Source organism: Mastigoproctus giganteus, chromosome 12 (genome assembly GCF_048544385.1).
Source record: "Mastigoproctus giganteus isolate SK-2022 chromosome 12, ASM4854438v1, whole genome shotgun sequence".
Taxonomy (NCBI): domain Eukaryota; kingdom Metazoa; phylum Arthropoda; class Arachnida; order Uropygi; family Thelyphonidae; genus Mastigoproctus; species Mastigoproctus giganteus.
In genome coordinates, this window is record NC_143586.1 from 24,136,831 (window position 1) to 24,155,066 (window position 18,236).

The 18,236-nt window shown below is 34.2% G+C and overlaps 1 protein-coding gene across 4 annotated transcripts in view; it reads left to right on the forward strand.

The window, feature by feature from the left end:
• The first annotated feature begins 3,993 nt into the window (after positions 1-3,993).
• Positions 3,994-18,236, forward strand: part of LOC150076793 (putative RNA-binding protein Luc7-like 1) — a 180,175-nt gene continuing 165,932 nt past the window's right edge. For 3 of the 4 annotated variants that reach the window (XM_090386712.1, XM_090386711.1, XM_090386713.1), the window contains exon 1: positions 3,994-4,115. In XM_090386712.1, the coding sequence (XP_090242838.1) occupies positions 4,048-4,115 (68 nt within the window). In that variant the 5' untranslated portion in view covers positions 3,994-4,047. Of the gene's footprint in view, positions 4,116-10,496; positions 10,544-18,236 lie in introns of all 4 variants that reach the window. The other variant, XM_090386714.1, reaches the window with a different exon arrangement.

Below are 18,236 nucleotides of genomic sequence, written 5' to 3' on the forward strand. Positions count from 1 at the left end.
CAGCTGAGTGCTTGATGTGTTTCCCAATGTAAATCTTTCCAGGGCATCTACCCTGTCCTTTAAGCTCTCAGAAAGGCCCATAACAACTCTGAGTTGGCGCCTAACTTCTTCACACTGCTTACATCGAGCACACACACAAAGACATCACCCTTGGCAACGCCATGTACCGTCCCAAAAAAGTGTGAAAACATTTCACAAGTTGCACATTTCTTTAGGCTGTGATGCGTTGGAGAATCGACCCCTTCGGGTGTCCCACGGGCAACAGCACTCCCACCATGTCCCATCCCCCGTCCCAAAAAGTGTGAAAACATTTCACAAGTTGAACATTTCTTTAGGCTGTGATGCGTTGGAGAATGGCTCCCTTCGGGTGTCCCACGGGCAACAGCCCTCTCGCTACTTTGTGAACGTTGCTTTGCTGCTCTAGTCTGGGGCGTGATTTCCGATTAAATTCGATTTAATTGATTAACAATGAAAATTAATAAGTTTAATAAATTTAATTAATTAATTTTCTATACTATACTTTAATATACTATCCAATACTATACCAAGCTAATGCATAAATACCTATTCCCCTATATAGTTTTACGTTATACCTTAGCTATCAAATTCGAGATATAAGTTACCAAGTTACACTATACCGTAACGATCACAATGTTAAATTAGTTATATCCTTAGTTAAATACAAAAGATATATGCCCAAAGAAATGATTAAAATCTTCAAAATACTTATTTGTTACAATTAAAACCCTACTATTGTTCTACGCTACGATATTACAACCAAAATACCAATACGAGAGCGGTAAGAGTAGCCAGTTGTAACTTACAAACTCACTAGCTAAATTTTAAAACGTACGCTAACAAACGCTACTAAGCCTATTTAATCTATTTGTAAAACGTAAATTAATACGTTAACTAATAAAAAAATACAACAGATATATGACCAAGAGGTGATTAAACCTAACAAAATACTTAATTATTACAATTCAAGCCTTACTATTCTTCTGAGCTACTGGTTGCGCTACAATATTCACGCCAAAAACATCGCTACGATAGCGGTAGGAGTAGCCAGTTGTAACTTACAAAAACACTAGCTAAATTTAAAAAATAAGCTAACGAACACTATTTAGCTTATTTAACCTACAATTTGCAAAACACAAATAAATATGCTAATCAAACATACAATAAAATTTCAATAAAAACTTATGGGTTGCAGCAGCTACAGAAGTCTACGTTTTCACCAAGCAACACAATATATTAGTCCGTGTATCTCTTCAAGCTAGAAGTTTTCCTACCCACCTAACACTGCCTCGATAGCATCAGAAAATATTCTTGCATCCTTTATATTTAAGTGTATCCCACAATATCTCCAGGGCCGAATTGATTGACAAGGCTCTCATCATATACTCCCTCCTATTGCGTCTGGGTAGAATTGCAGACGCTTTCAAATTAAAGTCTGAGTAAGAGGAAGAATCCCACCAGAATTGCGCCTGCTCAACCCAGTGAAGGCCTCATATACCTCAATCAGATAACCTCGCAGGTGCCTAGTCTCCAGATGCTGCAATTTGCAACATTTAAGCCTTTCTTGGTAAGACCACCCTCCTTCGTTTCCCCTCACCAATCTTGTTGGCCTTCTCTGTGCTCGCTCAAGCAACTCTACACTTTTCCTAAAATAAGCCCTCTGGACCTGTACACAGTACTGAAGACGTGACTTGACCATTGCCTGATACAAAGGGATAATCACCTACCTTTCCCTAGCAAAATTCCTGTATATCATTGACAATACTCCATGACTTGCTCTGGCCGCCTGTCTGCACTGCTCAGAAAATATCATATCTGTCTGCACAATTACTCCCAGGTTTTTTTCATTCTTCACTTCCCTGAGTACCGCACATCTGGTAGGCTACGCTGGGATTACTGCTACCCATAAGCAGTACTTGCATTTGTCAATGTTAAACGTCAGTTGCCACTTCTCAGCCCATCTGGCCAACTTTTATAGATCTTGTTGCAGTAGCACAACTTACATTACTGTCAGTTACAAACGTGCCAACCTTTGTTTCATCTATAAACTTCGACATCAAGCCTTTATACCTTCATCAGCATTATTGATGAAGGTAGGTAAATATGCAAAACAACAATGGGTTCAACACCGAACCCTGGGTGACACCACTAATAACGTTAGTCCACGAAGTGCAGTGTCCATTGATTACCACTCTCTGTCTTCTCCACTCAGCCACCTTTTTATCCCTTGTAGCATCCTGCCCTTTATACCACATTGTTACAATTTGTACAGTAGTCTTCCATGCTCAATAGTGGCAAAAGCTTTCCTGAAATACAAATATATGATATTAAAATTATTTTTTGCATCCAGTTCCTTTATGGCCACATCATAGTATCCAATAGACAAAACTGTTCTTTAACAAACGCATGCTCTGTCTGAATTATTGCTGCAGTCTTGTCTAGGTCATCCTGCAATGTTTCTTTAACCAGTGACTCTATTATTTTCTCCGGAACACAAGTTAAACTAACAGGTGTATTGTTACTTGTGCCACCTTTTGAACCCCCTTTGTGAATTGGGGATATATATGTACATCTCCAGTCCGTGGGGACTTCCCCTGAGTACAGGGATGCTCTCATAATTAAGGGTAATGGGTCGCTTACTTCCTTTGCTGCCTCCTTTAATATAACTGGATAGATCCCATCTATCCCAGGTGCCTTTCTTCTGTTGAACTTCAAGAATTTCTTCTTCACTTTGCTCTCAGTTATTACAAAATCATTAAGCACCCTGTTACAATTTGATAAACTTCTGGCATTTTCCTCCCTTAATACCTCATGTGTGAATGTAGATGCATGATGTGAATGTAGATGTTGTGGAAGCTGAAAGTTTAAATGAATTGAAGGATGAAGGGGACAAACCTTTGGAGAGAATGGGTAGGTGAAAGGGGAAATTTTTTATTTTGGCAAATATTGAATAAGCTTGCTTTCTTGCATCATATGCCTCTCCTAATGCTAATGCCAATGCTAATGTGTTTGTTTCTGGAGTGGCTAACAGGTAGGGTTGTACTGGTGTTCAGTTACCCCTCATATTGGACAAATAGATAGATACATACATATACGTTCTTTCTGTACACATTTCCTTGACCACCTTCAAATTCCACATCTCCTATATATGAGTGTCATATGTTTCCGAAATCCTTGCGATAGCCGAATCTGTTGACTTGATGATTAGGTACATATACCAGTTTAGTTGAACAATATGAATTGCCATCCCTGTTATCCTGTTGACCAGTTTCAGCATCTAATTCTGAAGACTACTTTTTAAAGCCGAATCGAGAACTGGTAAGTTTTCTCTGTGTGGCCCTATAAAAACAAAACACAACAACATCGTAATATTAGGGCCGCTGAAGACAAATTTATAAGCCAATTTATTTTTGCAATATATAAAAGTTTTGCAAAAACATTATATCGTCAATATCCTTCAAAATAATGACACGTGGGAAATACCAATGACGCATTGGATTCTACACACGAAATACATAAAACGAAATATTTCAATATATAAACATAACTTTTTTTTTCTTTTTTTTTTGGCTGATGCTATCTACGCCTGCTTTCTTGCATCAAGTTGTCACTACTAATACGAATAGTAACACCATACTAATTACTACTTTATATAACCTGAGAATAAATTCTTATTCACTAAAACTTTAAGTCAAATTTAGATTTATGTTTTTTGCGGAGTTTCAAATATTGAACTGGGTTTATTCCAGATCGTCATTTAGAGAAGATTATAAATATCAGAATTTACTCTCTATGATTTTTTTTTTTTTTACGGTCTAGATGTAATGTAACATTTTTAATGGTTGAATATAGATCTTTAGAAAATTGAGATTTGAATTTTATAATAAAGTAAATTTTATTTAATATTTTCAATTTCCTATTCGGTATTGCAGTGGCGCTCCTGTTGTTCAGTACTTCATGTACCCTAATGGTTTGTTCAGTAATGTTTAGGGGTAGTGTTGTTGTTGACGCCATTTTCTTTTAAAGTATATGAAAAATGTCCGCTCACGAGCAAATGCGTCAGATGTTGGATCAGTTAATGGGAACAGGAAGAGATGGTAATTATTAGCTGTGTATATAATATAACTCTCAAATATTCTAAAGCACAATAATTCGACGATTGTAATTTGATTTCCCTTTAATTTGTTTCCATATTTAAAGCTTGATAATTGTTTTCTTTTGGTAATGTTCAGTTATTCCAGCAATATTGTATTTGTTACAGATTTTTCTCTACCTATTTCCGCTTTTATGGAAGATGTTTGTGTTGAATTATTAGCCGATATTCCTTTGGACTTAAAAGTCAGGATTTTCTTAAGTGTTTTTATTTCATCCCCATGCAATAAGCTAAGAATTATAAGGTAGTAATTTAATTGTATCTAAGTAAAGGAACTGAGTCCGGGCGCATAAATCTTCTAACATAAAATATACTTTGGAAGAAACCACTGTTATTCAAGTATTTTTTTAAAAATAAATTTTCAAAGGCAATGATGCTTGAGTTTTCCTGAATATTTACAGTGGCTTTTTTAAACACCTGCGCATGATCTGCTACGCAACGGTTGAAATTCCTTACATTGATTTTATTCCTCACAGTTTTAATTTTTTTTTTCATAATACAAAATTAAAACAACAAAACAATCAAATGTAACAAAAATACTGTAACATGATAATATCACTTGGCTTTGTAGTATAATATGAAGGTACACTACACTAGGAAAAAATGTTTGCATAATATGCAAACAACTGTTTTTTTTTTTTTTTTTTTTTTTTTGTAAGCTAATATATAATGAAGTTTTTTTTTTTTTTTTTTCATAGCCTTATAACTGGTTATTAAAGATTCACATGTAATATTGTTAATGAAATTGCATTTTAGTAATTATGAAAAGAAAATGTATGAGTAGTGATTAAATGGTTTAAAAGTGAATACATTTTTAGCATCTGATGCAATACTTAGGAGATATTTACTTAAGTAAAATAATAAACAGAATATTAATAGATTTGCATACTTGACATATCAGCATATCTGCCATCTCGTTAAGATATATCAAGTATTTGAGTGTCTTACAGTTTTCTGACAAGTTTAACATTCTTCTGGATTTTAATAAATAAATAAAAAAAAAAAAAGTTCTTGTTTGTACACTCCAGCATGACCACCAGGTCAGAGGACAATAAATCATAAATGCAATCGTTAATCATATTTAGCAGTCATGATCCGCTTAACTAGTATGTACTATTGCACTCTCACTCCTGACCATTTGGGTATGTCTTTGTGTTTCACATTTTGCATGGAGAATATCAATGTGCTCATTAGACCTCAATTTCTCGTGCCTTGGACAGTTTTAGCGTTTGCAGGTTGTGATTTTTTACACTTGTAAATGGTTAGTCCTCTGATTTATTTGCTTTAAAAATGTTTTAGGAAAATGTTTCAGCTTTCCTGAGATTTTTTTTTTTTCTTTTCGAATTTTAGTTATTAGTAGCAGCAAAAAGATGTAAGGAAGCATCAGCCAAAAAAAAAAAAAAAAAAACCCTTTGTCCATCACTTCTAATAATCTATCCAGTCTTTTAAATTTAATAAAAATACCTACTTCTATAACACTAGTTGGGTGTTTGTTCAATCAATCAATTATTCTCTGACTGAAAATAAATTTCCATACATCTATCACTGCAACTTTCCTTTTTCAAATTAAATTTGTTTCCTTTTGTTTGTCATCTGAGAAAAACATTAGGATGCCATTAGCATTTAGTTTTTGTGTATCAGATGTCAGTCACTGTTGCAGACAAAAAAAACAAAATGATTTTTTTTTCTGACATATAATAGTGTCTGACACCTGATCATCCATAAAATGGATTTTTATTGTTATTGTTTAAAAGAATATATTTTCAGTTTCTCAGAATGTTTGCTGACCTTGCGGGCTCTTAAATCATACTTGTCAGATAGTCCTTTATTTTTATGCTTGTGAACAGTTGCATTAATGATAACTATATTTAATAGCAGTCTTTTTTTCATATAAAATATAAATAATACAGAAAATATATGCAATTCCTTGTTAGACTGATAAGATTTTGTACCTGTAAAATACAAATTTAAAAAATGCAGATTGAAAATGTTTTTAATTTAAAGTTAGTTAAGTTTAAACTTAACTATTAAAATTAAACATTTTACTTAAGCATCTCTTTTCAGGCATGTCTCTATTAAATAGAAGTAGTGTGCCTGTGTGCATGCACATTCACAGTTAGTGTGGATAAGCTATAATATTAATGTTTCCTGATTTTATAAACCCCAAGTGTGCAAGTAACAGCAATTAATTATATATTTTTGGTTGGCTAATGCCTCTATTGATATAATTAATGCAATCTAACAATGGAGCATAATTTATTCTAAAACATGTATTGAAATTCTCATTAAAATTAAAATGCACTTTTTTTTCTTTTTTTTTTTGCACTTTGTCTTTCTTCTATCTTGAAAGTCAACTAAAGTGTGCTAAAGTTTTCACAATTTTTAAAAGTTGGAAAATTTATCAACATTATCAGTATTATTAATTTAGATTATCAGTAATCTAATGTCAGACAGGAATTGAAATGAATATTCCTGTGGAGGAATTAAAGCAAATGGTAATTTTAATTAAACAAATTAAATTAAATCAACAAGCAACACAGGTTGAGTAACTATTAAGACTAAAAAAAAAAAAGGCTAATAATACACAGCTGATAATTGAGCTTGGAGAAACATTTCACTGAATGTTCTTTTGGCTTTCTCTGGGTAACCAAATTACATTAGACAGATTGCTTAAACAGAATATGATGAGAAGAAAATAAAATGAGAAAACAGAATGTAACTGCTATTAGAATTTGCAGACAATTTGGCAACTAGCATTCCATAATGTTGCTTTCATACCCCTTGCTAAAGAGAGGTTACATTTCTAGTTTTGGCCTTATGGAATATACAGTTGTGACTGGAGTTAAGTTACAACCATCAATGCATATCAAGAAAAATATATATTAATTGATGGAATTTTCTTATTTAGGGAAGAGTACTGTAATAAGACTTAATTATATTGAGTCTGAAAAGAAATACCCTGTTCACTCTGATTTCAATTGCAGCATAAACATTAGTACTTATCACAGATAAAGCTCTCATTAACTATTTTTAGCAGCTGATCAATGAGGTCTTTACTCAGTGATATTTGTTTATATCACGGTTAAAGTTAGTGAATAAGTTATAGTTATTTTTTATGAAGGTTATATAAAGTTTATACAAGTGCAATTGTATAAATTTTCTCCTGTTTGCATGAATCAGTAATAACTACCAAAAATCATCCCTGACAGCCAATGATTTTTGTTGTTTACAAGGCTTTTAAGCCTCACGTAAGACTCGGGGAGCAGTCTGGAATGTCCCTCTCAAAGATGTGGTGATCAATATAATGGTTCATGTTGCCTTATCAGACACTGCCACAATAGTGGTCCCATTTCCTGATATTAGAAGGATGGATGATAATGCCTTGTGATAATAAACCTTGCTACAAGAGTAGTGAATCATGGCATGTGGAGGCCAGTTCATTTTACTAAACATCCCAGACTCAGTTGGGTTCATAGCTGGTTTTTGGTTCCTCACTCCATCTGAAGACTTGTGTTGTTTGTTGAAGAATTCTAAATTTTCATCAGTGAAAACGAATTCAGACCTGTGGCACTTCTAATGCAAGATTCAAGGATCTTATCTCTACCTTTTAGCAGTCTGGGATACCTCTCTCAAAGGTGCAGAGGTTGGTACAGCCTTTCATCTTTGATCACTTATTAAACACTTACAGTAGTTGATTCTTTTACCTGATTTTAGAAGGATCAGTGCATGTTCCACTTTCTAGATGAGAACATGTTAAGGATTGGTTTAATGATAATCTTCACTTATTTGTAGAAAGAACATGCTCCTGTGAGCCAGTGTTCTGTGTTGCACAACACTACGTGTGTGGATGGGGGGGGGGCAAAAACCATGAGTTACCTTGCACAGAATTCTCTTTCCCTAAAGTCCTCTGCATATGGTTTTCTTTGAAACTGTTTGTAAGTTTGTTATTTTTGCAGCTGCTAAGAGTAAGAATGATTTTTGTTATTTCCCTGTGGCATGTCACTAAAGTCATTTAGTGGGATGCTGTAACCCTTGGATGATGTTGAGCTTTCCTTTAAGACACTTCTCTTGTCTCCTGATATTGCTGTAACCCTGAAATTATCATACTGGACACATTTTAGGGCTGAGGCCTCCACAACTTGTGATTGTATCATCCTGTTAGTGGCCATCTACTGTTTCAAATATAAATGTGTATATTGTATTCTGTTCAAAGAGATCTAATCAGATCTATTCTGAACTGCATTAAATTAGAAATAAGTAGTGCTGTTGTGGAGTAAACTTTTACAGTCTACATGACTTACATGTTTCAGAGCTTAAAATCATGTTCTGATGTTTTTTGGATATCATATTAATTGACATTCAAACATGTAAAAAATTGTAACTTTTGAAGATTAGTATAGTCTCTGACCTTGCAAATGTGTAACTTTCTGATTGCTGTGATACACCAGTCGCACAAACATATAATATATCATATAAGTTTATAGTTTTGAACAGTATTTGTATACTGTTCAAGATCATCTTGGTAATTTCAGATGGACAAAAAAAAAAAAGCAAAACAAACTCTGCTAGAATCCCTATTCAAGGTTTCTCAAGCTAAGATTTTTCATTTTTAAATTTTTGGGTTCCAGCCAAAGCCTCTTGTAAATAATATGAAATGAACAAAAATACATTCCTTATACAAAATTCATACTCTAGTTTATTGCTCAACTAATAGGTACCACATACGTCTTGTTTGCTCAAGTCTTTATGGCTTGCACGCTCGTTGTAATTGCCCAACCACTAGATATTGACATTTTTGAGAAACAGTCATCTTCCTCTCTGTGATTGCATTAATGTATTATAGCCCCTTCATCTTGGCTTGATTTATTTAGTGATGGCTGAGTATCAAAGGTGTAATTGCTTTCTCAGTGAGAAATATAAATGAAATTGAATGTCGTTCAAATGTTGCAAATATTATTGACTTCCTACCGTGCAGTGAGTTCTGCAACAATCATCAATTTCTTCTGAAAAACAGTGTTCATCTCTGCTATTGAGTGGGTTTACACAGAAACAAAAGTGAAGACTGCTGTGAAAAAGTGACTTCAGTTTCAGGCATTTGTTTCACAGATTTTATGAATTGTGATGGTGGCATTTCAACATTATCAAGATATTGAACATTTGAAAAAATATGCAGTGTTGGGAAAAAAAATCTAACAAAAGGATGCATAAAGTGAAGAAGAAATATGTAGAGAAACACTAGTTCTTATATTTGGAGAAGCATTTGCCAGCTTTGTACTGCAGAAACCTTGGGAGGTGCATTATGGTCACAGAGCCTATGTGCCAACAACTACAAAAAAAAAAAAAAAAAAAAATTGCCAACTTTGAGACTGTCTGAAAATATGATAGCAGAATAGTTTGACTTGATCAGCTAGAGAGAAAGATGTTCTTTATTCAACAGACACAAATGGCAAAGCAGATATCAGTCCTAGATTATTTTAATGTTTCTATAGTTTAAATTTACAGTTGAAAAATGATTGTGTTGTACATATATTTGAATGTTATTCAAATATAACATTCTAAGTTGTACATTTTTTTGATTATTAGATTAAAGTTTGTATTATTTTCCCCATTTAAGAACTTTCTCAATTTAAGGTACAGAAACCTTTCCCTCCCAATGCAAACCATCAGTGGGGATTCTGTTATATATATTTGTTTCAGATCATAGCCATATTTCAGCTTTTTCAAAAAAGAAACAGTTGCTTGGAAGGAATATATATTAATTTGCAGTATATGATATATTCTTGTATTAATTTTATTTATTTCAAATTGCTATAAATTTTAACTGGCTAACTTTTTTTGTGCTTCATGCTCACTGAAAATATTGACTGAAATTTTCCTCTGTTGTGGACAGTACTTTTAAAATCTTTTACCAATTATAGATGTATTAGTGTTTATCACTAGTATCATTTTAGTACCTTGATGGAAAGGTAGCTATACATTACCAAGTGACTATTAATTCACAGTAAATCATTCATTTATGTTTCTCTGAATTTTTTGCTCATTAGAGTTCAGTTTTTAAAATTAGAATTTTGCCTGTTACACTAATTTCTATATATATATATATATATATAGGCACTTGGTTTAGCCAAACTGGACTTTATATTGATAATAAGTATCACTCCATCTTTCCCCATGTTCTTATTGGAAGCACCAGATTACAGATATGACTTTTGTTTTTGTGACGAAATTTCAAGTGCCCCAAATTTACAACTGTTCATCAGCAGTGATTTGCAGAATCTTTCTGAAACTGGATAACAGAGTTTTTGTTTTTTTTTTTTCCCTACAGGGTGTCAACTGCCAAAGAAGTTGATCTCATGTGATGAGACCAAGTTTGTAAGATGATTATAACTGTAACTTTTAAATTTAGTTAATTTTTTTAAAGTTTAATTTTAATTTTAGGTTTTAAATAGCTTTTTACATTATTACTGACTTTGCATATTTGGACTGAAAAAGGAAAGGTTCTTTTATTCTTTAGTTATTTTAGCAGAAAATTTCTTGATTTATTGGATGATTATTTTATACACCAGTTTGTTAAGGGGGCATCACGAGATTATCAGCAGTAACTCTTCATGCATTAAGAACTTGAGTAAAGGAACCACTAGATGACAGTAATCATTGTCATTTATTTAAAGATATAACTGCTGCCAAGTGTAAAGGAAAAGGATTTTGCTTTCACAAAGGTGACTACAATAGTCTTAACAGTGTTTAATTTAATTTCAGTGGGAACAACTGATAACGTTAGCAGCTGCAAACTCTAAATGGTTGGAGTTAAGGGAAGTAATCATAGATGCTACTAAGTTTTTTATACCAACTAGGAGATATTGTTCAGTGTGTACATCTAAATGGATATCACATGAACTGATGAGACTGGTGGTAGAAATGAAAAACAATGGTATTATAAATTATCTGGGACATAAAAGCCTACACTAGTCTGCAACCAGGGATAAAGTAAGCTTAGTCAGACTACAAGAAATCTTTGGCTAAGAATATGAAGAAAAGTAGCAAAGAATTCTTTGTATATGTGAACACTAGAAGGAAAGGGACGAACAGTATTGGCCCACTGAATATGAATGGCGTAACTGCTGATGTTCAGGTTCATTGCAAACAATAAATATTTTGCATCATCATTTGCATGTGAACTTTTTATGGATGTGATACCAGAAGTATACCTTTCAGACTGTGAGCTAAATGATTTTGTGATAACTAAAAGAAATAGTTGAAGCTAAAATTAAATAAGGTGCTTGGGGGACTGAAGAAATTTATCCAATAATTATGAGAGTATCATTGGATTCAGTGAAGGTTCTACAGATTGAGGATGAATAAATGTCTCTTATTTATAAAGGGATCAAAGAGCAAAGTGAGTTAATTATAGACCTCTTTAATTACTTTGGAAGCTAAAGAATTATCTACTTGAAGCCAAGTCAGTAGCTAAAGCTACTGACTTGGCTTCTATTTCAGCAGGGAATATAATGGGGTCATTGGTTAAAGAAGTAATGCAGGACCATCTTGACAGGAATACAACTAAAACACCAATAAATGTGGATTGGTTAAGGGGGAGGTCTTGTTGGAACAATCTAATCATCTACTGTGATGTGGTAACAAAGTAGCTGGATGCAAAATAGCTTCAATTATTTTTAAAATTATATTTTAAAAATAACTGGAGCAGTATGAGATTAAGGGCAGGATTACTTGAGTTGATAAAGAAATGGTTGAGTGGCAGAAGACACGGTGGTTATAAATAGGCACTACTATTAATCAAAGTATATCAAACTTAGCCATGTAGCAATGGTGCTGTACTTATGAGGTTTCCTATTGAAAACAACAAGCCCATAAGCACAAGAGGTATTAGAACCTATAGTACTTAGTACTTTCCCAAGCTGTTAATTTTGATCAGCCTTCCATGGAGGCAACTTATTCCAATAATTAATAACTCACTGGCTAAAAGGAAATGATGCAATCCAGTCTAAAGCCCTCCTCCCTCTGTAATTTGTATTTATGGCCCCTAGTTCTGAAATCTTTTATAACAGCGAATTTCTCCTCTAAGGTGTCTGACTTCCAAGCTCTACAGCCCACATATCTGAAATCTTTTTCTTATATGGGTGCCCCTTTGCTGATCTCACCAGGCATGTTGCCTGTCTTTTGGACCTTTTCAAGAAACTTTATTTTTTAGCTGCAATCTCTCTACCTGTACACAGTATTCCAAGTTTGAAGATAAAAATCCTGATTTTTAGTACCTTCCTAAATATAATCAAAGTTATATAGTTTTTTTTAATCATTTTTGACAGTTATAGTGTGAGAAAACTTGAGGTTCTGGATCTTCACATTTATTCTACTTTTACATATCATATTGTTAGCATGGGAACCTAGTTCCCATTGATTTTAAAAAGATTCCTATTGGTACTGAAAGGTGTAGAATTTGCTTCTAGTTCAAGTTATTTATGGAACTCTCCTATGTTATCTAGTAGTATAATCTGTCAATTTGAGATAGTAATGGCAAATGATGCCAGAAAGCAAGCATTATAAAGCATCAGCCAAAACACAAAAACCAACTCGCCTCACTCATCCATCCCTGCCAAGGATTTGCCAAACTACCCACTGTCACAACAGCAGACAGAAGCTTGTTTGTTCCAGCAAGCAACCACCTGCTGTCTGAAGGAAAACTTCTCTACATTTGTCCTGTAACCATCCTCCCTCAGTTTGAATTTATGCCCCTATCATGTGTGTAGTCTCAACAAGAGAAAGAATTCCATCAAAATTAAGGTTACCCAATCCAATTGAGGCCTTAAACACCTTAATCAGATCTCCTTGCAGGTGCCTATTCTCCAGACTTACCAAGAAAGGTGTCAGTTTTGCAGTTTGCAGAACTGAAGCCTTTCTTGGTAAGAGCATTCTTTTGTTTCCTTTGCCAATCTCATTGTCCTTCTCTGCATCCATTCCAGCAGATCCTTATAGCAAAAACCCTTGAGCTGGCCTGGCAGCCTGTCTGCACTGCTCAAAGAACTTCATATCTCATATCTCACTGCACAATTACCTTCAGATCTTTCATTTTCTACTGTGCTAAGTGTAGTACCACACAGATTGGTATGGTAATCTGGGATTACTGCTACTCATATGCACTACCTTGCATTTGTCAATGTTAAACTTCAACTGCTATTTCTCATCCCGTCAGCCTAATTTTTCTACATCTTGTTGCGCAGTAGCTTACCTTGATTACCCTACCAACCTTTATATCATCTGCAAACTTAGACATTAAGCCTGATACTTCATCAATATCATTAACAAATACTGAAAACAGTAATCTAACAGGCTTAAAACATGAAACATTTTTGAACATTCCATTTGAAATATTTGTTATAATTTTTGAATAATAAAGAATTATCATTCAAACATGGAATGCAGTATTCACTTGCGATAAGGAGTTATCAGTGTGTGTGTGTGTGTGTGTGTGTGTAACATTCAAATTTTATACTTCATAGTGTAACAAATTTGAAATGAATTGTGAAAATTGAAGTGAATATTAGTATCTAATATATTTTAAATGTTTAAATATTTATACATATAAGCATAAATATATGCACATGCTCATGGTTGAAATTTCTCAGGGTTAATGGTTTTTAAATTGGAGAGTTCAGAAGTTTCACTTTGTATTTAATCTTTGTTTTTTTATTTTCAATTTTCAGAAAAATTAATATATATATATATATTTTTTAAATAAAAGGTGTAAAAACCATTTTTCAATATTTAATTTTTATTAAAAATTAAAATATTACAATCTGTTAAGAAATGAAGAAATATCAGTATACTCAAACAGAATTCAAAAAACTCCATGTGTAGAAATTAGAAAGTTTGACACCTGTCACATTTTGCACCATCAGGTTAGTTTCTTTATGGGTTGCTGCTACTACTGTTAGTGTCAAAGTTTGCTGATGATACAAAGGTTGAAAAGGTGACGAATTAAGGTATACTACTGCAAAAAAACTAGAGAAATTAGTCACATGGGTTGAGAACTGACAGTTGAGGTAAGTTGTTGATGTAAGTTACTTGTGTAGCAGTAATCCCATGTTAATTATTGGGATGGTACCATACTCAGTGTTGGAAAATGAAAAAGAACTGGAATAACTGTCCTCTGATATGAAGGTCTCTGACATTGCAGAGAGGCTGATGGGATTCTGTCAGTAATATACAAGAATTTTTCAGCAGGGACACAGGTGGTTATCCTGTTTTATAAGGGAATTGGTTTGGTTGCACCTTGTGTACTGCATACAAGTCTGGAAGCCTCATTTTTAGGAACATTGTGGACCTCTTGGTACAGAGGCAAAGAAGAGCAGCAAAGGCATGATGTAGCCAAGTGGTCAGGTGTGAGGATGCAAAAGCATCATGCCTTTGTTGTGGTCAGGTGTGCTTTGAGTGGACCATGGTTCAAGCTTGCATGACTGCTAAATATGGTTAATGATTGTATTCATTGTCAAAATAATTAATGTAAACTACTATGACCTAGATTGTGCCAAGTGTATAAATGAGAACATTAGTCAAGGCTCTGAAAGGGTACTGTTACCAAGAAACACTTCATTCCTGCAAATTGCATCATCTGGAAACTGGGCATCTGCAAGTAACCCTTATCGAAGTGTTTAATGACTGGCATCAGGTATGCTTCTGCAACAAGAACTACAGAAATTAGTCATATGTGCTGAGAAGTGGATTAAAGCATTAAGCTTTAAATAGTAAAGTAAATGCTGGCATCCTTATTCTTGTTTAGACAACACACATACAGAGGCATTAATTTAAATTGAGAAAGGATAGTTGCAGGATAAATGTGGAAAAATTTTCATATGGCCAGAGAATAAATGATTGTTGGAACAAACTTTGACTTGGTATTGTGGAAGTGGGTAGTTTGAATAAATTTAAGGAAGAATTGGACAAATTATTAGAGGATGAATGGGTGGTGTGGAAATGTTTTTGGTAAGTTTGATTCTTTTGCATCATTTGCCACTAAATCCACTAATTTATGCTAAATCTCACGAGGCTGCTATGCACTGAGAATTGCTGGACAGCGATGTGCACACAGAGCTGTGAAACAATTACATTTCTGTCCATGTAGTGTTAATTTGGTCCAGGAGCTGAGGAAGCTGGATCAAAAAAATCTCTTTTAGATGGTTGTAGGCATTCATTGTTGAATGTGGAATAGATAAGCCTAATACAATTTTCTTCATTAGCAGTACTTGCTTCCATCTCAATGGCAATTGAGTAACCAAAACACTAGGATTTAATCTACTCAAAACCTTCATTCATTTTAGGAAATTGGAGTATGGCATGCTGACTCATCTACCTGCTTGGTGGGTCCCATTTTCTTTGAGATCAGAGTGAATGGTGCTGTGTACTGAGATATCTCTCAGTTCATTTCATTCTTAGAGGTGATGGATGCAATTCTTGGTATAAGCAAGACAGTGTGACTTGGAGCATGCATGCCAAAACCATGTCCTTTCTGTGGACATGGTTTTAGCAGATATGAGTCGATTTCCTTTTGACAGGTCTTAATTTCTGGTGGACTGTGGCCCCCAAAGATTACTGGATCTGTCATCTTGATTTTTATTTTTTATTTTTTGGTCCCTTGGAAGGAGTGATCTATGAGAGAAGTCCATACACACACTGGATTAGTTGATGATCAACATTGAAACTGATTGAAAACTTTTGATGCCTTTCAACACTATAGAATGGAAGTATTTATACTATTTCTTTTGATAGTTTGAATAGTCTTTTGATGTTATGAAAAAAGTGGCTTCAAACATGAAGACAAGAGTACACGCATACACTTCTGAGAAAGACAGCCATTTTCAGCATATATTGTAATTGTATTGCTGATAACATAAGATGGTGAGCTGAATGTGCAGAGTCAACAAACTGTTTTCCAATACTGCATCCCTCCCCACAGTCAATGGGATAGGAGTGCAACGTGAAATAATAGTGGGCAGCAGTTGATTTACTCTAGTCATCGATCAGTTTTTGGAGTTAAAAAAAAAAAAAGCAAGGAGTAATTTAAAATGGAACATCAAAACTTTATTCTTAATTCTGTCTGTTTTGTTATTAAAAAAAAAAAAAAAAGAAATCCTGATTACTGTATGGTGAAATCAAAGGAGAAACCAAAGCTATTTAAACAGATTGCTGATGTCTTTCATAGACACCATGTGAGAAGTGCAATGGACTGCCAAAATTGATATTTGTCACCCAGCATCATCTATTAAACTCCAGATATATTGAAATATATATATATATATATATATATATATATATATATAAAAGCATATAATCATTTAAAGAATATTGGTGGGGAATGGTACACAGGAGGATTTTATTTCCAGATTTAAAAAAAAAAAAAAAACAAATTAAAGTGGTCTGTCAGATAGTAATAGAGGCATGTGATGTAAGAAAGCAAGGGGTATGAACCTATGTAGCATCAGCAAAAAAAAAAAAAAAAAAAATACAACCATTCCATCTAAATGTTTGTCCAGTTCCTCCTTGAATTTATTTAAACTATCAACTTCCACAATGACAGATGGAAATTTGTTCCATTCCAGCAATTAACCACTCACTGGCTAAAGGCAAATTTCTGCACATCTATTTTACAACTCTTTCCTCAATTTGAATTTATGCCCCCTTAGGATCGTAAACTGAGCAAGTGGAAAAATCCTGTCAGAATTCAGTGTGCTCAACCCATTCAAGTCCTTATACACCTCAATCAAATCACCTCACAGGTGCCTAGTCTCCAGCTGCTGCAATTAGCAAGATGCTGTGCTAACAGTGGAAGGATAACTCAAAGCTAGTCACGTGGAGTGTTTGAGAGGTCAAGATTTCAGCAATTTCCTGTGCTTTTACTCTGTACAGTTGAAACTCAATACCACAATAATTCAACAAAAAGTTGAATCTTGTGTATTTTTGCATCCGAATAGGGAAGGCACATTAGAAATGCAACAGTAAAAATTCTGTTTTTAAATAAAATAGTCTGTAGGCACTATAGAGGCTGTTTTATTTAAAAAGAAAGTAATTAAAAAGATGTTTTAATATCTTCTCTTCAAGTTCTCTGCCCTCAAGCAGGTTCGGGGCTCCATTGATGCCATGTTTCTCTATCCCGTGCTTTCCTTTTAATTCCTGCATAATTTCCTCTTCCCATCATTCTGATTCTCCTTCCAACAGCTCTCTTCCCCTCGTCACTTTCCTCAGCATGCTTTCTCTTCTCAAAACATGTCCTATAAATTCTTTTGTCTTCTCAGTTCTTTTACTAACGTTATTAGTTCCTTTTCTTCTCTTTAGTTCTTTTTCTCTCTTCTACTTTCCTCAATTCTTTCTTGTTACTCACTCTGTCCACCCATTTCACCCTTTCCATTCTCCCTCCACACCCACACTTCGAAAGCTTCTAGCTGTCTGATCTCCTCTCTTCCCAGTGTCCATGTATCTGAGCTATACAGGACAACAGTCTCTATTAATGTTTTCACCATTTGTTTTCTTAATTCCTTCTTGAAATTCCTTCTCAATAGTTCTTTTATATTACTAAATGCCTCATTGTCCATTGCAATTCTTGTTTTTATTTCCTCCAGGCTTTTCCCATTTTCTGTCATTATGCTTCCCAAGTATCTGTATCTGTCCACCTGTTTCAATCTTATTCCATCTAATGCTACATTGATTCTTCTTCCTGGCCACTTTTAAATTAACATTACCCCAAGGGCTCACATCTGGTGAGTATGGGCTTGGCATGCCCAGGGTCCTGAGCTGGATATCATCATTCTTCTCTTTCTTGGTGATTCCTTTCTGCTTCTCTCTCTCAGGGTAACTTTTTTTTTTTTTTTTTTTGGCTGGTGCAGCATAAGCCTCAGGTTTACTTGCACCATATGGCTAATAATAATAACTATCTTGGTTTTCTTGCTGTTACTCTTCATATTGTACTCTTTTACTTTGCTGTTCAAGATATCCAAGGAGCTCTGTAATTCCTCATTATTAGCAATGAATACCTGGTCGTCTGCAAATCTTAGTCTTT